This window comes from Parus major, chromosome 8 (assembly GCF_001522545.3).
Source record: "Parus major isolate Abel chromosome 8, Parus_major1.1, whole genome shotgun sequence".
In the NCBI taxonomy this organism is placed as follows: domain Eukaryota; kingdom Metazoa; phylum Chordata; class Aves; order Passeriformes; family Paridae; genus Parus; species Parus major.
Genome location: NC_031777.1, coordinates 16540227 through 16563559, shown reverse-complemented (window position 1 = coordinate 16563559; position 23333 = coordinate 16540227). Strand labels below are relative to the sequence as shown.

At 38.1% G+C, this 23333-nt stretch overlaps 1 protein-coding gene across 5 annotated transcripts; it reads left to right on the top strand.

Moving 5' to 3' along the window:
* The first annotated feature begins 204 nt into the window (after positions 1-204).
* On the top strand, positions 205-23131 carry SH3GLB1 (SH3 domain containing GRB2 like, endophilin B1). 5 transcript variants are annotated; one of them, XM_015636128.1, is made up of 11 exons: positions 205-459; positions 3269-3410; positions 5983-6111; positions 7795-7928; positions 8317-8409; positions 10449-10487; positions 11914-11937; positions 15812-15901; positions 16368-16468; positions 21456-21687; positions 22658-23131. In XM_015636128.1, exons 1-11 carry the CDS (start codon positions 388-390, stop codon positions 22763-22765), a joined length of 1164 nt encoding a protein of 387 aa, XP_015491614.1. In that variant the 5' UTR covers positions 205-387; the 3' UTR covers positions 22766-23131. The 5 variants fall into 5 exon arrangements, with proteins under 5 accessions (XP_015491614.1, XP_015491613.1, XP_015491615.1 ...); XM_015636127.1 differs by having other exon boundaries at positions 10449-10535; XM_015636131.3 differs by lacking the exon at positions 205-459 and adding an exon at positions 1003-1052 and having other exon boundaries at positions 10449-10535.
* Positions 23132-23333: the final 202 nt, after the last annotated feature.

The following is a 23333-nucleotide window of genomic DNA, read 5'->3' as shown; positions in this document are numbered from 1 at the left end:
GCAGTGCGGGGCGGGCCGGGGCTGGAGCGGGGCGGGGCTGGGGCGGAGCGGGGCCGGGGCCGCGGCGAGGCGGAGCGGGGCCGGGGCGAAGCGGGGCCGGGGCCGGGGCGGAGCGGGGCCGGGGCCGGGGCGGAGCGGGGCCGGGGCGGAGCGGGGCCGGGGCGGAGCGGGGCCGGGGCCGGGGCCGGGGCGGAGCGGGGCCGGGGCGGAGCGGGGCCGGCCGCGCTGCTCACCCGGCCGATCCGGGCCCTGGGCTGACGCCGCGGCTCCGCCAATCAGCTGCGTTTGGACCGGGCCGGGCAACGCCCCCGGCGGCTCCCACAGGGACGGGCCGGAGCGGCCGCCGCCGCCGCGGGTGTCCGGGCTGAGTCAGCGCCCCCGCCCAAGATGAACATCATGGATTTCAATATGAAGAAGCTGGCGGCTGACGCGGGCACCTTCCTGAGCCGCGCCGTGCAGGTACGGACCATCCGCCCCTGCCAGGGCCTCTCCGGGACGGGGTTCTGCCGGGGCGGCCCCGGGCGGGGACGCCCCAGGCGGGGTCGAGGCCGCGGGTGGCTCCACCGGGCCGCCGCTGGGCCTGGTGCGGGGCGCTGGCCGGGGCGCTCGGCTCCGCCCCGGGGGCCGGGAGGGGCCGGGCCCGCCACGGGCTCCCGACTCGGACGGAGCGCCGGGCCCGGCTGTGCCGGCGGGGGCGAGGCCGGAGCGTTGGCTGGGCCGGGCGGCGATGGGCTGCTGCGAGGAGTCTCCTCCAGCCGGCCCCTTCGGCCGCGGGCTGGACAGGCTCGCGGTTCGTCAGGCTGGCTGTACAGCAGCAGCCTCGGGGGGCTGGCGGGGGTGAGACAGCCCAAGGTCAGATGGGCAGAGAGGGGAGAAGGCGTCAGCACTGGGGGCACGAGCTGCCGGGAGATACGGCCGGACTTTGTGCATGCAAAGGACAAAGGTGTGTCTCTCCTGAAATAAGCACCTGGGTTTGACTGTCTGCTAGAAACGTATTCATATCGCTGCCTGATCCAGAAAAGTCGAGCTCTGATGTGGCACATGAAAGTCCGGTATGTGTCTGCTTAGACTGTTTGGTTTGTTTTACCTTTAATATCGTTTCTAAGCTTGTTTGATAGCCCATTGTTTCCGATTTGGTCTTCCCCTTTCTTCGCAGTAAGAGCACTATAACTGTCTTTTGTTCCTTAGCGCTTGTCTTGAGCCGTAATCCCCTTTCCTAATATAATCAAACCTGAACAGATTTCCTGTATGAAGATGAGCATCCAAGCAGCGTATGGTAATCCACTTCAGTTTCTTACGAGTTCTTGCTGGGTCACAGTCAGGTTTGGAACATGGTTAGCATTGTTATCTGGTTTGATCAGTCTGATGTATTGCGCTAAATCTCAGTATTCAAGCAGAACCAATGATCAGCAGCACAGCAGAGCTCTGAAAATGCAAACTCGTCAAAAATATATTGTTCAAATTTAAGTTAACTTAAAGCAGTCATTGTGGCTTCTCTTTGTGATGGAGGTATTTCCATGTTTCCCCCACCACTCCTGTCTTCTTCCAAGTCTAACCTGCTTTCCAGACTGACTCTTCCTTTCCAGCCTCCACTTTCTCCTTTCTCTTTTCCTGTTGGACAAGGGAAGAAAAGGAGATGCAGTTTCACCCTTGTGATGGGACCTTGTGATTTCATTTAAGTGAATATGTGAAATCTAACATTGTGGTCTTCACTAAGCAATCTTCACACTGCTGAGAGAATTTATGGAAATTTTAATAGGAAATATTAATGATTTTATGTACAAATACTCTTTTCTGTAATTTAAAATTATATATTTTTATAATTAAATGTATTTTTTTTAAAAAAAAACCCTATTTTTACTGTACTGTAAAGAACCTGTACAAAGTTTTTGAGAACACCTGACATAGTTTTAAAAGCCTTTTAAACAGTAGTAGTGGTAGTACATCCATGAATAAATTCCCTTCTTCCCTGTACACCAGCTGAACTTTCTCATGACTGCAGTTTGCTTTTATGTAGAATTGCAAATGCCAGAAGCACTTATCAAGATGTGCATGCTATCCAAATTGGTTAATCTATACGTGACAAAAATTAAAACAAACATGGACAATGCAATTTACTTCTATTGTATTCTGTTTCTTACTGGCCACCAAAGTACTTGTTAAGAATGAAATTGGACAGTCTGAATGCTTCCAGTCCTGTGAAGTTCCTAATTGGTAGATTTGTTAGTGACTTAATTATAAGCCAGATTCTCCTGAGAATGCCTGTCTTTGAACGGTGGGGCTGTCGAGGGATGAGATCATCACTGTTGTGAGGAATTACTGCTCTGAAGAGAGACAGGCAATACCCTCACTTCCGGCTTTGCTTGGTTCCCTGATGTGAAATGTTGTAGCTTTTCCCTGTCTCGGATTGAAAAACAAACTGCTTGTGGATTAGTAAGACTTGGCATGAATTTTGTATCGTGAAATGAATTGTCTGATGGATTTATTTAGCTAAATGAAGTTACATTGTACTTCACAGTCACTGCAATCACAGCTTGGATGAGAACAGCAGAGGTCATCTTAGTGTTTCTGTAAGGCATAACAAGATATTTAAAGGGTTTATCAATCACTGGTTTGTCCTATTCTAAAAAGCAAAACACTGCCCACCCCCAAAAATATATAATTCACAACTTCCCAAGAAAGTTTGTTTTAGCTTTTAATCCTTGTCTTTAGAAGCTTCCTTTAATGTCTAATTATAATTTAAATCTTCTTACTGAAGTTTAAACTCCCTATTTTTGTCCTGTTTCCTTTGGACAGGATATTTTTTTATATTCAAGGTAGCTGCCATGGGAATCTGTTTTGTCTTCAGGTTTTACACAAGGGTAGTTGGCAAACAATTGCAAAATATACAAGATTGAAGTACACTTTTGTTTTTTACCTCTGGACTTTCATTTTGGTTAATGTTTTAAAGCACAATGTGGAAAATTGGACAAAACACTTCACGTGAGAATTCTCAATACCAAGTTTAGCAGAGGATTTCTTCATAATGTTATAAATTACGTTTTGCATCCTTGTTTGATTTTAACATCCTCGTGCTCCTTTTTTTACCTGACAGTATGGATGTGTTGGTAAACTTAATAGCTTTCAAATTTGTCCTTAGCTTTTTACTGATGACTGGGTAATGGTTATATATTTTAAAACATCATCTTCAGACTGATATAAGTGACTGTTTTAAATTTGTTCTGGAAAATTATTTCTATGAACTGAATATTTTTAACCTAACTTGCAGTTCACAGAAGAAAAGCTTGGTCAGGCAGAGAAGACTGAACTGGATGCTCACCTGGAGAACCTTCTCAGCAAAGCAGAATGCACTAAATTGTGGACAGAAAAAATAATGAAGCAAACAGAAGTCTTATTGCAGCCAAATCCAAGTAAGGTTTTTGTTTTCAACTTTTGAATTAATAGATATGCAATAAATATGTAAATATTTACTGCAATAGCTATTGCATAAATAACAACTAAATACGGCAGTTCTAAAATTTGAAGGCTGCAGTTTTGCAAAGCACATTTTGAAGAGCTGGTAAGAACTGGAGACACTGCCAATTGCTGGTACTTCCTGAACCTTTCAAATGGGGAAAACTTTATACAGAGCTTTTTAAACTGCAGTGTTGGTTCCATACTCTGCTTAGTCTCAGGTTGATTGGGTTTTTGAATTGTTTACTGTTTAATTGAATTTCCCATTCTAATTCCAGATATCTTGGATAGCTGTAAGAACTCTGAATTTCTTCATGGGGTAGATACAGTGGCTCAAGAAACTTCATTACTATTTCATTATTTCACAATGCAAATCAGCTTGAAGCAGGCAAGATGAACTAAAATACCTGTCTTTAACAATTCCATTACTAAAGAATTAGCACCCTACTTAAGCAGTACAAAAACCTGTCAAATATGATTTCATCATTTTTGAGTCTCTTACTGTAATAGTAATAGAAAAAAAAAACACTGGCAGAAAAAATGAAGCTTTGTGGTGTGCTATTTTTTTTTGTTTCTGAAATTACTGCTATGAGTAGTGATGTTGAGGAGATCAGTTTCAGACTCATCCTACCGTTGTGCCAGAGTTTGGAGCTATAGGAATTTGTTTAATGTATAGATCTAGATTTTAAGTCAAGACCAGGTGTCTAGTCCATGGGTGAACTACTTCACTGAAAAAATCTAAACCTCCTTTAGGTTTGCTCAAATGACAATTTTACAAATCTGCTACTACCTCTGCACTGAAAACATAAATATTCTCCTTGTAGTGACATACTGAGCTAGGATTTATTAGTAAAGGTAAATCATAACTGCTAACACTTCTCTAATGCCAAGTAGATAAATTCTTTATTACAGAGATGTTCGAAGTATTACTTTGGAAGTGTGTTACATCTTTTAGTTCCATAAAAACAGTATTAAAAAAAAATGAAATAATTAATCATGTGGGAAGGATGCAGTAGAACTTGCAGAATATTCTAGCTCGAATTTCTCCTTTTGTTTAGCCAGAGGAAATAGTTGTCGTTTTTGTTCAATTCAGTATTTATAATATGTCTTGGACTTTTTCAGAAACTTGTAGGCTTTGAGTATTGAAGCACTGACTGGAGGCTAGTGGAAGTGTAAAGAGAAGTTTCAGTAGAAGGATGATATATGGTAGTGTCTCAGTTCTGCTCACCAGTCCATTTTCTGACAGCTAAAAATACTCAGCACTGAGCAGTGATCTTAGTGAATGTAACTTCAGCTGTTTGTTGGCTTATTTGGGAGAAGACTCACATGCTGCAGGGAGCTGCTTTTAGTGGTTATTAGTCAAGTGACCCTGTCTGGGGGAGGAAAAATGACTTTCAGTCCCATTTATAATTGTACCTATAGATCAGACCGATGTAATAGTCTAATAATTTAGATTTTTTTTCCAGTTCTTTTGTGATTTAGTAAAAAATAAATATTATGTCTTGAGTAAAGAAAACAAATCACTTCTGATTATTTTTGGTTCACCCTTTTTGCCAAGGGAGTCCACTGGTACCCATAATTGTCTGTCTTAGATTAATTTTTGTGACCTCCATGAGACAGTAGTTATTTATTCCACTGCTGTTGAAAGTTGTCTAATTAATTAGTAGTATTAAAGTGGCAGGTTTGTTCAATGGAAAACTTTTTTTGTGGTGGTCTGTACTATTGTGGGCTGAAATTAGTTCATACTGGCTGTATAAATAAAGCCAGCTAGGTGGGAAATGAAAGCAATTGGTCAGAGAAATGGGGTATTATATCTGATGAGTTTGCTTTTTGAATTACAGAGTCCCTGTTTAGGTGTGTGAGGCCTTTCCACCTAAGAAGCTCCCAGTGGTTTAGTATTATGATAGATGGGTATCATGTAAGCTTGACAAGCTTTTCCTGATAATTTTGTTGCTTAGACTAAGAAAATACAGGAACACAAAATGAAACATTTTCTAATATCTTTTAATGTTTTGGTTTTTTTTTTTCAGAGTGTTTCAAGGGAGCATGGGGCATGGGAAAGATGAAATAATTTCTGAGGCTATCAAACTTTCAGAATATCTTCATAGGAAGCTTAGGGTAGTTGTTGAACTTAATTCCAACTGCTAATTGTAGAGAACAGTTTTGATCTTGTTTCTGGAGGGGGAACAGAAGACAGTTTGGCTTTTTAAGAAGTATTCTGTTATTGGTCTTACTGTGAAGACTTCTGATCAGAATTCTGAAAAGCTGTATAACTATGCTAATGGAGAAGAAAAGTATAAATTTTCACTTTCTCATGTGGCTCTAGGAAACACTTGAACATAGCATGGCAAACATGGAACATGGTCAGTTTTTAAGAACAGGATCTCCAGCTCAGCATTGCTCATTTAATGTTTAGTTTAATAGCTGGATTTTGAAATTCTGTTTTTGTGTTCCTTTTTCTTGTTTGTTTGTTTCTCTTTCTAACTTGCGCTTTGAATGACAATGATTATTTCAAATAAATATTTTTAGATGCCAGAATAGAAGAGTTTGTCTATGAGAAGCTGGACCGCAAAGCACCAAGTCGCATGAATAATCCAGAATTACTAGGCCAGTATATGATTGATGCTGGGAATGAATTTGGCCCAGGAACTGCCTATGGTAAGAAGTAAAAAAAACATAGATAAAAGTTTTTTTTTAACAATATAAAATTATATTTCTTGTCTTCCTCTAGATAAAACAGTTTAATGACATTTGTATCAGTTTAAGTTGACTTGCTGTATAACTGAGCTTTAGGAGATGAGTGATGATGTTTTTGTCCAAATCTAGAAACAGAACTTGCAGTTGGAATGGTATCCATCTTCATGGATGGATAGTTATCTTACCAGAACAACTACTTTTGGAGTTTAGTTTCCTTGTTAAAGGAACACATCTGCACATTTGACAGTATTTATTGATTTTTATTTGTTGTTTGGAATGGAAATGTTATCTGAAATTGACTTCTGTAGTAAGAAACCCCTCTAACTGTACAGTATTCCTGCTTTTCTTAATATATAATATTTTGATAAGGAGAGTAGTGTGGAACAAAATCTAAATTTTATTCTTTCTCTAGTAAATTTATATACCTATGACAGGATGATTGGGGGTATTACCTCTCATATTTTTACACTGCTGTTAATTTAAAAGTCTAATTCTGGTGTTCTCCTCAACTCTTAAAGTTGTTGATACAAATTCAGCTGTTAATTTAATTTAAACAATTGAAAAATGCAGTATATATTATGGTATGCAAAGTCTGATAGTTCACTCTCTTCAATTCTTTCTTCAAAATTACTGTGGGAGGGAAAACTTTTTTTCTGTGAAGAATAATTTCCTTTTATCTGTAAATAATGATGTTCCTTTTCAAAAAAGGAAAATCCAATTAAATAAAAGTAAATGTTTTATGTAATTCTTATGCCAAAATCAATAATGGCAAGCTTTGTTTCTCTTACTTCCACATGATTTTTATGTATCTGTGGCCTTTCTTCTGATCATCAGCCTCAAGTCTTGCTTTTTAACATCTAACAGAGTTGTTCTTAGAGGCACACTGTCCCTTAAGTTGCAGAATTTTTTGAATTCAGGCAAATAAGATAAAATGTTAGCATATAGATACACTGTTAGGGTTTCAGGTGGTGTCATGAAGTCTTATTCTCTGAACACTATGTCCTTTCTAACTAAGCAGTGTCAGGCTATTGAAATTCCTTTTTATACACTAATTTCAGTTTCAATACTTAACTTGCAACTAAATTTCAAAGTCTTCCTCGATTTGTGTATAAATGCATATTTAGAAGTTTGAATAGGTGGGGCTGAGGAAAAGCACATTATTTTTCTATATCTTAATAAGCTTTTTCTTTGCTACCAACTACTCCTGTCTTAAGAATATTGTCTAGGAGAGGAAGTTGTTGGATTCAAATAAGTAGGTATGATATCCAGTTCTGAAATAGGTGCTCTCTATGGAGTTGCCATAATTAGCTCCATTTTTAGAATGTGGTCTCATTGAATTCTTGCCTTGACCTGTGATTGTTTGTAATAAAAATGGTTTCGCTTGTTGGTTGTGTGGTAATTTATTTTGGTGTGGGATTTTTGTTTGTTTTTATGTTGAGGTTTTTTGATGTTTAGTTTTGGGTTTGGAGTGGGTTTTTTGGGGAGGGTTTGAGTTTTTTGCACATTATTTTCTTTCTTTTGGAGGCCCTTTTCATGGCACTGGATTGTTTTTCAAACTGCTGGCCTAAACTTCCCTGACTGTAGCAATCTGTTTTGTTAACCCCCTGCCTGAACAATATGATTAACATATTTTTTCCTTTGCAGGAAATGCACTCATTAAATGTGGAGAAACACAAAAGCGAATTGGGGCAGCAGACAGAGAACTAATTCAAACTTCTGCTATAAACTTTCTCACTCCCCTAAGGAACTTTATTGAAGGAGACTACAAAACTATTACTGTAAGTTGAATTGTACATTTTTCAGAATTTCACACCAACTGTAACTGTCAGTCTTGAAAATGTAGTAGTAGATAATGGTGTATTATTACTTTCCTCAAGGTAACATAGAAAAATTCAAGCAAAATTTGTGCCTTTGGAGTATTTTCTGGTTTTTTGCTGAGGTAAAAGCAAAATAATGATGAAAACATTTGTTTGGTACCTATTGTTCTATGGGAAGTATGCATACTGAGTATAAACTGTGTGAGAATAATTAGGATCTAATTCTGCCTCTCTTCAAATGAAGAACTTTTTTTTACGTGGTACTTCATTAAAAGCATTTCCAAGTAGACAGTCTTTTGCTTTTGAGTATGTGTACCCATTCTCACAAACAAACCTAACTCACTTCCAGAAAGAACGTAAACTGTTACAAAATAAAAGACTGGATCTGGATGCTGCAAAAACCAGACTGAAGAAGGCAAAAGTTGCAGAAGCTCGGGCTGCAGTAAGTAGAGGGTTTTTTTTCAGTTGGTCCATAATTATCAGACTGATTGATACATATTTATCAACTTGACTGCTTGGTTATGTTTCCAGTCCTAGCTTCTTACCCTGGTTGTTTTTCTAGATACTTTTGTAAGAAATGCCATAGTGGAACACAAGGAAACATAAGTGAATTACTGGTCAAGGTGTTAGTCTTCTACTTTTAAATATTCCATCAAGCTGAGCTTACTTATTCTCTTCTTGTTTTATAGTAGATGAGCCTATACTGTCAAAAAATAATTGATATAACTTCCCAGTATGACTGTAAATACAAATACTTGAATTCCTGCAAATGTTGAAGTGTGTATATGATTGCTTTCAACTGATGAACCTATCTATACTTAATTTTTCTACTTCAGAAAGATTTGTGGTTTCTCTTTATGTATTGCTTACTATTTTACACCACCAGAGGTGAGACTCTTCAACTTACATGACAGCCATTATGACTCCCTCAAAAAATGCTTATTCAAGGAGATTAAATGGGAAAGAAAGGTTACTGCTTCTTAAACTCTTAAAATGCTCTCAATGAAGGAATGGACTGTTTGTAGTATGTAGTTTCATCAGGATATATTTACAGTATTTTCATAGCTATCTTTTGACTGCATTCCTAAAGGTTTGGCAGCTAATAATGATGGACTGAGAAGTGATTTTTCCTATAAGGATTAATGCAGTAAGGGTCATTAAATAAAGAAATCCAGACAATTTAAATACACAGGGACAGTGTACATACAGGAGAGGCAGGAGAAGGACTGACAGATTTTTCTGGCTTTTCCAAATGGGCATTTGTCCTGAAAGATCTTAGAGACATCATCTTGAGCTTTGAAGTGGGTTGTATCTTTGGGATCATGATCCATCTGAAAACTAACATAATCTCTACCTGACAGTTCTGCTCTTGTGTGTCAGTCCATGTCATGCACACTGTCCCTCTGTATTTAAACCATCTGTACATTTAAGTCTATGCATACATTTTTCCTTACATAAATTCTGTGCAAAACAAGTCCCTTCTCTATTTGTCAAGCCTTCTTAATTTGTAAGACTAACAATGGAGAACAGAGAAGGGTTTTGATCAGCCAGTACTACAATTTAGAAGCAATGGATAGAGGAGCATTGGATAGTAAACTATTCCTTTCCTTGACTTTATTCAGAGTTAAGTTTAAAATAAAAAAAGGGGTTTTATTATTAGCTTTCTTTGTGGTGTGGTAGCAGGCATGTACCTTACTTTATAAAGCAGTAAAAAGACCATAAGGAGTTGTTCCCCTTGAGCCTAGTATTAAAATTGTGTGTGTGTGTGTCTATATATATATATAAACCTGAAGTTTTAATTCCATCACCAGTGCAGTCGTTCAGAGCTTGGTGCAAATTGCTGCTGCTACAGCTTGATCCTAAGTATTCATACAGCAAGTATGCTGTTTTATGCACAAGTAACTTAGTGCTGGAAGAGCATGAAACTCTAAACCTTTTCACTATTTTGCCTATTCTTTAATTATGTTTTGACAACCATGTGCATGTTTAAGAAGTATCAGATTGTAGAATGGCTGCAGAAATAACAAAATTGCAGTTCTTCATCCTCTGCAACATAGAAGTGAGAACTAACCTGGATATAGGTGTGATGCAAATAGGTCATATTCTGCTGGCTCTCTTATTTATAGAGGAAGAAACCTAACAAACAGGGCTGGACTGTTAGGTTAATGAACTGTATTGAGCTATGATGCAAATTTCTATGCTTTACCATTTTCTGTGACAGGTTAAAGTGCTAAATTTTATCTACATGTGATTACATATTTTTATAACTGGGAAAAATAATTTGAAAATTACTTGTTCCATGCTTACTGTACAACTGAAACAGCTTAGTTCAGTGTTTAAAATCCAAATCTAAACTGTTTGGTTTATCTGTATTCACAGTCTTGGTTAGCTTAAACTTGCAGTGCTTTGTGCTGATAATCTATTTACCTGCTGTATTCACAGTGTTGTAACTTGCTTTTGTTTTTTATCTGTACGCTTAAGCAACTAAACACCTCTCAGCCTGAAGAGAATAACATTATGGTAAATGTCTCTTACATGCTCAACTTGCTGCATGTAAAATGGCTAAAGGTTTGTTGGCCTCCTGTGTTCATTCATTTTCCTGTCAAATGTTTCCTCTTGCTATCCAGCTCACTTTGGTCTTGTTTCAGATGTTTTCCATTTTAAAATGGATTGGTGTAATGCACTAAATACACTTATGTCAGTACAGCATTGGATGTTATTTTAATCACATTCTGATAATTTGAAATACACAGTATTATATTCTAATTTCTGTGATTTTTAGGAATGTAAACTTAGGATACAAATGAGTTATTTTTTCACTTCTGAAATTATTTTTAGCTTTTGGAGGAAAGGAATGATTTTGTTTTTCTATCTTTTTAGTATGTGTACAAGTGAATTACATGAAACAGCCAGGAGTATGTAGAAATTATTCCCTTCAAGTAATGTGTTACAAAGAACTGCTGCTGAATAATGTCACAGAAGTTTAGCCATTAACTTAGAATACAATATATCCTAAACTTGTTGCAAGGACTCCCTATTGCAGCTGGTTCTAGCACCATAGTTGTGAAAGCACCTGAGAAAGGGATTAATTAGTTTTGTGCAACATCGACTGTGCTGTCCAGCCTGTTCTGAATGGGGTTTGGATCTGCACAGCATATTTGGTCTCATCTCAATTTAGTTTTCCAGATTTCTCAGCTGTGATCAGATAAAAAAGGAGCAAATTTGTTTGTTACAGTTTGCTCCTGCAACCTTTATACACATTTCTTCCTACTCCTGGTTGTGTTATCTTACAATGGCAGAAGATGAAGGTTAAAAAAGAACCACATTGCAAGAGGGAATTGAAAGAGCAAGCTGAAGTAATTAACTTCTAGACTAAATCCCTTGCTGTTCTGTGATTTTGCTGTGCTGCTTGCTACTACTCTAATACTCAATTTGAAATACCTCTGTACCATTTTTAATTAAATTTAGCTTTCAGTCAAAGTGCTTGTGAAATAGAAAACTAGTACCGAAATTAGCAAGAGAAAGCATTCATCTGTTTCAATGTAAAAACGAGAATAGTTTTCCATTATTATAACACATTTAGGTAACTTAAATTCCTCCTAAGGTAATTTAGTTTGTCTGATTCATATTGTTTTTTTAAGTAGTTATGTCTTGCGTTGTAATAGGTTGTTTTAAGTAGATTATTGTAATATGAATTCTACCAGTCACACTCTCTTCAGTATCTAACTTGTTTCATAGATGTAATGCTATCCATATTCATAATAGATTCATTGTACATCAAGGGCTTTGGGCAACTGACTTGTAGCACTCCTTAAATCCCTGTGAAGGTCTGAGGATAGGAAAGTACTTAAAAGCCAAAGTGTGATTACATACTGTAATAGAGTACCACCAATGTCTAAGTTTGTATGTTTTTATTTTTTCCTCCCCCACTCTTAATGCTGACTAGATATGGGCTGAGGAAGTGACAAAAGTAAGTAAACATTTAAAAATTGCGGAATTCTGAAATTGTAACTTGTGCTGGTCTACTGTAATAAAGGATATTACACGTTGTTGATTTCAGTCTGATGCTGGCAGCCTGATGCATTACATCAGAATGCACTGGGCCCCTCCAGGGCCTTTCAGATTTCAGCAGCAAAACAATGCCTGGGGCTTGTTTATAGTAAGCTGTTTCTGGCTGTCACTTAACACCAGTACCATAGGATTCTCATGGGACAAGAAACAATAGACATCTACAGGACTTCTCTCAAAATTTACTGGTATGGTATCCTGTTAAGAATGAGCTTATTTGAAAATTTTCAGAAACATTTGGGTCTAGTAATCTAAACTTTGCTGAAAACACAGATCTTCAAGTTTTGCCCAGAACATGGAGCACCTCACTTTTCTCCCCAGTGTCACTAGACCTTCAGCAGCTTAAGTTAGGGGGTAGGCACATCTGAAAACTGCACCTGCCCTGAGAGCTAGTTTGTAAGCTTAGCGTTAGGCTTGGGATGGGTGTTGCAGCCTTCTCTGTCCTGCCATCCCTTGCCCAGGGACAAACTCAGAGGAGCTAATGGAAGTTAGGCAGCAGCTGCTGCGCTGCCTTGAGAAGGGCTGTTTGTCAGGCTCACTGGCTCTGACAAACCAGTATTGGCAACAGGCTGTGAGGGGGTTGCTGACAGGGAGGGAGGGATTTCTTAGTGGATTTCTGTAAAGGAGGGATAATTAAAATTATGTCAATAGGAGAGCAGGGGCTTCGGAGTATGGTTTCTAATGGGCAACTAGCTAGGCAGGTGTGGGAGGTGTAGGGAGAAGCTGGGATATGCAGCTTCAAGTGAGATCTTGGGAGTTGTGGGAGTTGCTCTTCCAACTTTCTGTGAGTTATGGTGCGCACAGGTGAGGATGACTGTGAGTTCAGAGGGAAGGAGGCAGGCATTTAAAGTGAAAGGAAGGTGAAGTTAACTTTGATCCCAAAGTTTGAGAATTATTTATTTAATTAAGTAAAGTAACATTTGGAAGCAGGAAACCTGTCTGCTGGTCCTATATTGAGGGAAAAAATGGCAGGGAAAGAATACTGCTATAATGAAGACTCATCTTGAAGCTATTGACATTTCAGACACAAGGAGAAGCAATTTTAAGGATAGTGAAATTTAACAGATTGTGTCTTGGAAAGAAGAAGTACTACAAAGTGCTTAGCTGTAGCATAAAGAAGACAAAAAACTTTAGCTCTTGTAATAAATTATGTAATTCAAAGTCCCCTTTTTTATTTAGTATATAAATAGCAGAGACTATTGAGAAGAAACGACAACATTATGTACAACCAATGGAGCAGTAATCCATTCACATTTCTAAAGGCAATCTGTCCTTCTGAGTTTGAGAGTTGGAGAAGGAAATTCATAAATGTTTTCAATTTAAATATAAGCTTCCCAGCTAAGATTTCAGACCATCCTGTCATCCCTGGCTCAGTTACAGTGGGTTTTTTTTTTTGAATTAGAATAAAATATGTTCATGGTGGTAATGACAAACTTTTGCTTCCTCTAACTCTGCATTTCAAAAGGAATATTAAATACTAGGCACAGCTATATATCTACTACCAGTGTTTTACTTAAAGCATGTCTAGTAAAACATTAGGGAGGTGATTTGATTTCATGTGCTTATATGTTTGTTGTCCCTTCACTGCAGGATTGCACAGTATTTCTAAGAGGTACTGTACTCCTGTGTGAAATCTGGGGAGATTATTTACATAGGAATACTCAGATTCAAAACTTGGGCTCATATTCGGTAGTTTCAGAGCAAGTACCATTTTGAGGAATCTTCATGAGACGTACCTAGTGAGGCCTTTTAATGGACCTGAAACACAATACAACTGCAGCTGGGAAATCTAGTCTTGTCTTCTTGATCTCTTCACTCTGTTCAGAAACAAAGGTGATCAGGCCAAAGTCAGCAGTTTTTCACCTTTACCCCCAGGTGTAGAATAGATATGTTGTCCTGCTATGGTTCACCTAGCAGTACTGAAAATAGGGATGGGCAAAACTGAATAAAGACATCACATAATTCAGTTCATGTAAATCTCTATAAAACCAGTACATTGGGCTTTTGTAAGTATATTTTAAGGCACTGTGTACTGGGTAAGTTAATACGTGTTACCACATTACCTTCTTTTCCTTTTCTTCCAGAAAGTAGTTGTTTTGCTAGAACATTGTTGAAACAAACGTAATTATTCTGATGGCTATGTCCCTTTCTTCTAAGTTCCTATTCTCCTCTGTTTACTTACCTGACAGGGAGACAGAAACACATTAGCAACTGCTGATTTCACAGAAGCAAGAGACAAAACTATTTCTCTCCAGATAAATGATTTACTTATTGCTTTGATGGGTTTTTAAAAGAAAATTAAGATGTTGCTTTTCTTCCCCTCTTGGCTATCAGATTAGCTTTCTTGTCTGTTTGTTTTTATGTTTTCTCTCAAAGACTGGCAGATGGATTTCAGTGATAGTAATTCAAATTTAATCAGAAAATTCCAAGCAAAGATTCTTTCCTCAACAAACTTTGAAGACTTGATTAGTTTGGAACTTAATACAAACACTTTATCTCAGTTTTGAGTAAGAAGCACAGTTTTCTTTAGGTACTTCTTCACTGTTTAATTCCTGTGTAAACCCTTCCAGCTGCAGCAACTTCAGATGGAAAAACATTTCTTAGGTGATATCATTCTTCTGTGCTCTTTTCTGAGGTTCCATGTGACTTTTCATACTGATTAACATTAGCTGCATGCAAGAACAGAATATTTGCAAACACATAAATTGCTTTTGAAACCAGTGTTTTACTGGTATCACCTCATTAATTTTCCTGAAAATATATTTCCTCCTTTGTTGAGAATAGTAATTGCTGCATCTTGGACTAAATGTAGATTTTTGCCCTTGGGTTTGTTTTTAGAAACAAGGCACTAAATGAATATAAGCATTGAGGCAAAGTAATCCAGATTCTAGGCTGAGGACATTCTGTCTTGGAACAATGAATCTTAGAGCACATATTCTCTTTATATGTGTTTAGTGTCCTTTTTTATTCCCCCCCTCCAAAGTACTGTAATTTTGGCTGTGCTAGATTGAAGTATTTTAAAACTAGTGTAACACTGATAACTTAGTTTAAAATTTTTGAGAACTATATGTAACAGGGAATAAATTTGAATTATTGAAATACAAAATTTGTATGACATAATTTCAAAGAAATTTTACTTTAATTGTAACACCAAGTGTTAGAACATTTTGTATAGTTCAGATTTATTAATTTTCAAAGACTCCTTGATTACAAGCTCCAGAAATACTTGTTGTAGTTTGGTGGCCAGTATAAGGCCTTAAATTATGAGACATCCTGGTAAAATTTCACATCAAAGATTTATGTACAGCTGATTGCTGTGCAGTTTCTTGGCAAAAGTAATATGATATTTACCCTGAATTATTTCATCAGAGGCCTATTAAGTTGATGTATAGAAGAAAATGACATTATTCTTGGCTGCCACTGGGTATGCTGACCATACCCCTGGTGCAGATGTGGTTGTGCCAGCGAGCACTTTGTTTCTTATTGGGAGAGGTGGGGTAATGCTGCTGGCAAAGAAATGCCTTTCTCTTGCACATGTAGTAGGTGTCTGATAATAAAGCTGCTTGCTGTGTACACAGGGCCTCAACATTTCTGAACCCAGAATGCAATTACTGTTTTTGCCTAGTGAATATCTGCAAAGAAAAATCCCATTTCAAATACCTAAGCTTGTGATTCATGCATTTGTATGAGGAGTTGTGCATCAAGTGGGACTGTTGCAGTGGGCAGGTGTAGCACAGAGCACTGTACCAGTACCTGACCTGCATTCTTATTTCTAGTCTGAACAGGAAGTGCGAATTACTCAGAGTGAATTTGACCGTCAAGCAGAGATTACCAGACTGCTGCTGGAAGGAATCAGCAGCACACATGTGAGTACCCAAAAGGTGTTGAGGGGGAAAGTCAATATCAGGGCACCGTCTGAAAATAGCTGCAGTAAACTATTTGGGAACTCTGGTCTATGAGGTTTCACTTCCGTGCATTAAAGCATCAAACTACAAGGGCTAGTTTTTTAAAAAATTCTAATTTAATATTCACTGAATTTAACTTTGCTTTCCCATTAACCTGCAGAATGTAGAAGCTTTAATTTTCAGTCTTTATACCCAGCTTCCAATTCAGCAGATCAATTGAGTGTTGAAACCACAAAAATGTTTACTCAAGTATGTGAATTTCTGTGACATTTTATCCTGTTTACCTGGTAAATCCAGGCACTCTGCCTATTTGGTGTTTATCCCTAAGTGCCAGTATTGGCATTAGCACCTGACAAGGTGCCTACTCTTTCTAGTGCAGAAAGATTAACTTACAGACTAAACACTTGAATTCTTTGCTGTATTACAGGCACATCATCTCCGCTGCCTGAATGATTTTGTCGAAGCTCAGATGACCTATTATGCACAATGTTACCAATATATGCTGGATCTCCAGAAACAACTTGGAAGGTAGTAATACTGCATAAACTGCAAGGAAAAGCTCAGTTTTTAATAAATGCTTGTGAATTGTATGAAAACTTACACTGATATAACAGTGGTGGACACACAGGCATGCTGGACTGAAAGGAAATATGTCTGTTCTCAGGTAATTAATATGTAATTACCCAGTGCAACTACTACCCTAAGCCTACACACAGCACTAATGCTTTTTGAGAGTTGATCTACTGAGATTTTATATATTGTGTAATCGAGAAATGTGAGCTCTTGGTAGCATCAATGTGACAAAAAGGAATTTCTAGAGATTTATTTATAATTATTTAGTTATCCTATGCTTCATGCTACTGAACTACTATGCAATGTGGGAAAAGTTTTTATACTTCCTATAAATTATGTTGCTTCTTAATTCACTACAGGTCATTATCTGATTTTCTGATGAAACCCTGTTCTCCACTCTTAACTGAGTTGGCAGCATAGATATCATATAGGGAGAAATCTACTTCATCCTATCTATTATCCAGAGCGCACACAGTAGAATGAACAAGTTTGTCCTGTTTTACTGTTTCATGGGTTTAGCATTTTTAAAGAGAAGAAACTGACGTTAGTTTGTGCTCTTAATCCTTTATGTGTGATTGGTGGGAATGCAGAGAGATGTACATACTTACACTTCATAAAGTTTCTCTATTCTAATTCTTCAGAAGTCACCCTTTCTTAGTGTTACACAGATCATGTTATTTACATGAGTGCACTCACTGAGGAATTGTCTGTGCTTAGAAGTTTACTGTAGAGCCTGTTGTAGGTAACTGTCTCTGAGGTATCTCTGTTTGTTTTCTCTGACGAGGAAGTAAAAACAAAAGTGTTCTTGAGTCTTATCCTTTTCCTGACTTGCAACTTCCTGTGGCATTTGATTTCCTCAGTTTGTTTAAATGTGTGGTTTAAAGACTTTAAGCTACTAAACTGTAGTTTAAACTATTTAAAACCTCAGTCTAAAAAAAGGCTACGACTTTAAAGTTGCATCCCAATTTAATACATTCCAGATATTCAACTATAAAATATCTACAAATGTATACAAATAAATACAAGTTGTGGAATTGAAAGCTTGAAAACAAATATTTACGGTACTAAGAGAAAGCAACTTTTAAATTAGAAATTAAGTGAAATATATTTACACAACTATTTTGGGAAGATATTTTTAATATAACAGAAGGCCTTAAACATAGCACCCTTATTCTAAGGAAGAACATGTTCCTCTTTAAATTCTGTTTTAGGATGTATAGCTTGTCCCAGAACTGCTGTTTTTGTTTAAAATTTGTGTAAATTGCTACTAGGTATAAAAAGAAGTGGATTTGAAGAAAATAGTGCCTTTAGGAAAACAGAAGGATGTTCCTTTATGTGGCTGTGATCTGATTAGTATTTTTAATAAAATTGCTATGATTGGTACAAGACCAAAAGCATGGAAACTTTGCAAAATTCTAAATGCCTCTAACAGTGAAATGAAGTTTCTCTGCCTACGTGGATTAAAATAGTTGTGGTATTAAATCTTGGGTGTGTCTTTCCTTCCTTGTGCAAGGAAATCCCACTGAAGTATAACAGGAGAGGGTCAGGGTCTCAGGTTGTGCTCCTTGCTTTGGAAGTGTCTCCATTTATAGGGATGTGGTGTGTAGCACTTGAGTTAAATAAGCAGATGAGTAGGGTTTGTGTTCTGTGCCCGAGGTAATGCAGGCACATGCAGACCAAAGAAAGGACTTGGGGAGCTCAGCTAGATTTGGGTTGTGTCTGCCAGTGCTGTGTTGGTTAACACATGTTGCTGAGTTACACAGCTTTTCACACATCTGAGAACGGTATTGCACAATATTCCCATGTAAGAGCCAAGAACTGTGGAGGACTGAGTTTTGTTTTGACATTGTTGATGGACCAGAGGCTTTCAGCCTCTAAGTGACATCAGTTTGTTACTTGAAACAGAAACCTGCTTCTCTGAGGAGATGCATATTATGTTTTACCTGGGTCAGAATCTAGGGCATAAACCCCTTCCCTGTTCCTAAGCTGAGCACTGTTCTTCCTGATGTACCCTCCAGAGGCAGCTGTAAAGAAGGTGAGGGGAAAACTTGTACTCAATTCTCTTTATATAAATAGACATGTTTTTATGGATGTTTGTCTTCAAGGCAGCACCAGCTGCTTATCTCTGTACAGCTTCCCCTCCTGTGAGGCTAGATTGATTCTTTAAATCAAATCTCCCTTTATTCTTACTTTCAGTACCTCAGAATGAACTAAACAAATCTGTTTAAAATATTCTGGTGCTCTGGCTGCTTTTTTTTCTTCCTGATAACTGGTAACTGCTTTTGCTCTGAAGTTTCTCAGCTTCCCTGACAGACAAATGTAAGCTGTGGCATAATTTTTTTTTCAGATTATCTCTTACTAATATCTTACTCTGCAAGCTGTGAAACTCCTGTTGCTCAAGCATTCAGAATAAAAAAAAACCCTGAACCAGACAACCTCTGTATAGCTAAAGCCTTCCAGTAAAATGCCTTACATATGGCTTTGCAAAAGGAATGAGACTTAATGGCCCACTGATTGACAGAGTGGTTATAAAATTTTGGCTTTCTTTTCCACTGACTATACAAAACAGTGACCCTTTGAACTGCACAGAATGACTTGCAGGTAATTACTGTGTTAACTGAGAACAGGTTTAGCAGTATATTAAACAGTCATTTAGCAATATTGAGAAACAGCTGATTGTCATTTAAAATTAAATCCCTCTGGTTGAATGCCAGTTAATAAAGTAGTAAATACATCACGAGGCATAGCTGAGCTATACCTACAGAAACCTGGGGTCTGGTTTTGGCTCTCTTTATTCTGCTTGTTTGATTTGTTCAGGCAACATGATGAACTAGTTTAAAAAACTAATCTAACAAATGGGAAAAAAAAATAGTGGAGTTGCAGTCTGTTCTTGGTAAGTTGAACCAGCTCTTTATGATCAAGTGGAGTCAAGGTATGCTAAGAGAAGGAAGTGGGACTTCCTCCTTTGCACAGTAGTAAGCTGCTACCTAAATTCAGAACAATTTCCTGAAAGTCTTCCCAATTTTTACATGCAATTTGTTCTGATTGTCAAGGGGCTAGTGCTGTCCTTCACATTACACTGCTGCCCCTTATTTTCAGTGACATACAATTGTTACTGCAAGGTGAATATGTTTAAACATGTTTCAAGTTTTCATAGTTTAAACTATGAAAATTTAGCATCTTCCTGATTTTTTGTTAGTTCAGATTGTTGAATCAAAAACAGCAGATTTCTAGATCTGACTCAAATTATAGAGTATGAGCTTTTGTGGAAAAAAAGGGGTACAGGTGTGGGTCTGTTTGGTGGCACTGAGCATTTACCAGTTTAAATATAGTGTGAACCTGGAACCTGTGCAGGACTGCTGCAGCTGTTACAGATATGGGCTGCATTAGTTCCACTATTGTCACATGAACAAAAAAGTTAGTTGCTGCATTGATAGGTTTAGTTTTTACCTGCATCAGCTCCCTAAAATGACTCCTCATACGATCATATGAGCACTAGTAATGCTGCAGACATGGTGATGGGAATATACTGATCTGGATTTATGTGGGTAGAGTTGCCACTGAACTGCACCTTCAGAAAGAATCTGACTGGGGAGCAGAGGTGGGAAGGAATGAGATGAGGTTATTTTCTGGTGGGTTTATATGTGTGGTATGGATAGATCTTCCTTATGTTAAAAGAGTGGGCAAACAAAAGGAGGGGGAGGTAATATGCTTGCATCCCAGATGTTCATGAAAAGGTATCCATGTAGAAGGACTGATGAGGGAAGCTACTTGTGGGAATTCACTGGTCAAAAGAGTGGAAGGAAATGCAACTACAGTTCCAGGTCATCATGACTCAGTCTACCTCCTAGATGCTGGCCCTTTCTTACTGCATCAGCTCTGCCACTTTTTGAAACCTCTGTTGACCTACTCTTAAAGTAGTATCCAGATGGATGTTAGAACCAAGTAAGGCAGCAAAGGGACAAGAAATTGTTATATCAGCTGCTAAATAAATGAGTTTAGCTTGCCACAGGACTGCATCCCAGCATGTAGGGCAGAGTGCCATGAGGCATTCTCAGAGCTCGTCATTGCTGGTCCATTCTTCCTACTCCACTGCCCCAAAATCTCTTGTTGCTTTGCTCTCCTTTTTGCTCCTTCCATTTTTCAGTCATGCTATTCTGTGCTTTTCCTTCTATCTGCTCTGTCACTCATAACAGTTTTTTGTGACTGAGCTCATTAGCTAAGTAGGAGATTATACACTTTTTTCCCCCCTCTTTTTCAGTCAGGTTAATGAGTTTAATTGACTTCATGGGAGGGTCTGGCAAGCACTACAGCTGGCACTGACCAAGTAGCAGCCTGACCTAGAAATGAGGAGCTTAAGTTGATATATTAATTTTTAGTGTAAAAAATACATTTTGTTTCACAGCATGAAGTTAGCTGAATCAATGAACTGATTTAGATTACAAAAATAGTTGTGTGGTTTTTCTTGCTTTCAGAGAGAGGCTGTGGTTTTAAGTTGTATTATATTTCCCTGATCTGGTTCGTCAGCACAATCTTTTGTGTAACCACATAATTGAGGAATGAGCAGGAGGAGGTGGAGGCTACTTTTCCTGGCAGAGCTGTCAAAAGAAATGTTTATCAAAGTACAGTCTGAATTAAGTTTGACCAACAAGGCTTTCTTGGTTTTGCCTTTTTTTAAGAGACAAATGCCCAGGGTTTTTTAAGGTGGCAGTATTTCTTTAAAATTATGTTGATTTGATTTATGCTACTTATCAGGGACAAGTATCTTTATTTGTGTTATACAACTCTCAGTGCTGTTCTCATACTGCTATCTGCTGGTGTTTATTGCTGATAAAAATAAGAATGCTAATTTAGGCATGGGAGCACGTATGCCATGTAATGGCATATGTAATGTCCTGTGCAAAACAGATTCACTCAAAAGTATTTTTTTTTTCTCTCATAGCTTTCCATCTACTTTCCTCTCTAACAACAATCAGTCTTCCACAACTCCTGTGCAGAGTGTTTCTACTCCCCCAGTCTTGGCCTCAGCCTCTGCTTCATTGCCTTCAGTAAGCAATTCAATTGTTGCTTCAGGCCTCAGTGAACTGAGGTCATCAAGTGGCAGCAGAAAAGCAAGAGTTCTCTATGATTATGATGCTGCAAACAGCAGTGAATTATCTCTACTTGCAGATGAGGTAAGAGTTTTCTATGTACCTTGATCATTTGAAAATAAAATGGGAATGCTTGTGAGTAGTCAGTTAAGATGTGCTATATCAAAAAGTCTGTGTAGCTGATTTTTTAAAATTAAATTTCAATAATACCCTTGAAGCATTGTCCTTTACCTGTACATCCTAATATCCTGGAGTGAGAGTCAATATCTATGACACCATCTTAGCTTGTGAGAGCATTTGCTAGACAGTCAAGATGCAGTTCTGCAGTCTTCTTTTTGCCACACCTTTAGCACTGTTGTCAATATCATTAGTCTTTCAAATACTGAATATTGCAATTTGTGAAGAATATGAAAATACAGCTACTTCTTGCTTTGATGGTGAAGGTTGTGCTGTGTTTATTCCTGTTCCAGTTCAGCTGTAGTTGTAAGTCAGAGAGTGTACAAAGTAGATGGAGATAGATGATGTAGCACAGTGCTGGAACAGAGTTCCACCTGGTAATAATGCTGAAGAAGAAATTAAAAAAATAATTTAGGACTTTTTGGTTTTTAAATGTGCATTACTTCGGTATTTTTATTTGACTTTTTTCTTATCTAGATAGTGACTTAGAAACTGTGAGCTTAGATTTTCTGTGGAGATGTAGCAGATCAACACCATCTGTCTTTCTTTCATGCACTCCACAGAAGTTTCTTTTAGGTTGCCTGTTAAGGCTGAGGGTGGATACTCAAGATTTAAAGATAAAACATAATAGAAAAAAAAACAGTAATTAATAGAATTTTAACAGAAAAAAGGGAGTTCAAAATATGATACTGTGTCTATTCTTTTCCATGGACCAGTAAAATAATTTTTATGAACATTAGATTATGTTCTATGGATTGTCATATTAAATGCTCTGTTTAACCTGCTTAATCTCAATTCCAAGACACTGGGAATACGATAGACTGTAACTCTCTTCCTTGCAAACAAAGTTTATAATAATGTGTTTCTCTTTTTGTAGGTGATAACAGTGTACAGTATCCCTGGCATGGATTCAGACTGGCTGATGGGTGAAAGGGGAAATCAGAAAGGCAAAGTGCCTATTACTTATTTAGAACTGCTGAACTAAATGGTTGGCCTGAATAGAGACTGTCAGTTATGGCAACACCATATTTATATACAATTAACGTTACGTAAGCAGGTTTATGTGTCTTCCATGTTATTGTCTTGAGGGACAAATACCAGCCATTAAAAACTGGCTTTTCTGCCAGCATGGTTGCACGGTCAATACTCTATTCAAACTTAATGTGTTTAAAGCTTTTACTTCATGTGCCAAGAACGTTTCCTACGGATTTGTTTCTACTGAAGTTTTCACTAATACAAGCTTCTACTTTTGAGTAATCTAGATTGAAAGCAGGAGGTACTGTTTTCTACTGAAATTTTTTCATTAATGGCAAAGCTTTTCTTCACATAAAATAAACTTATTGTGAACTGATGCATGTGTAATGCATATTATTTGAATAACCAAAACCAAACATGAAACATAAGCCACGTGGTTCTGTTCCCATCACTTGTGGAGCTCAGATGTGCTGAGGCACACGTGGCTTCTGCTGAGTGTCTTGTGCATTTAGTCACCTCTGAAAACTTAAGGCAAGTTTCCAGTATGCTGAGATTTTAGGCTGCACCTAGGTGGATTG

What these genes read in the sequence shown, in the direction of transcription:
- SH3GLB1 (XM_015636127.1), top strand. Translation starts at nt 388, where the DNA reads ATGAACATCATGGATTTCAATATGAAGAAGCTGGCGGCTGACGCGGGC. An exon ending in GAGACTACAAAACTATTACT is followed by an intron (nt 7,929 to 8,316) that starts GTAAGTTGAATT and finishes ACTCACTTCCAG; the next exon opens with AAAGAACGTAAACTGTTACA. An exon ending in CTCCAGAAACAACTTGGAAG is followed by an intron (nt 16,469 to 21,455) that starts GTAGTAATACTG and finishes TTTCTCTCATAG; the next exon opens with CTTTCCATCTACTTTCCTCT.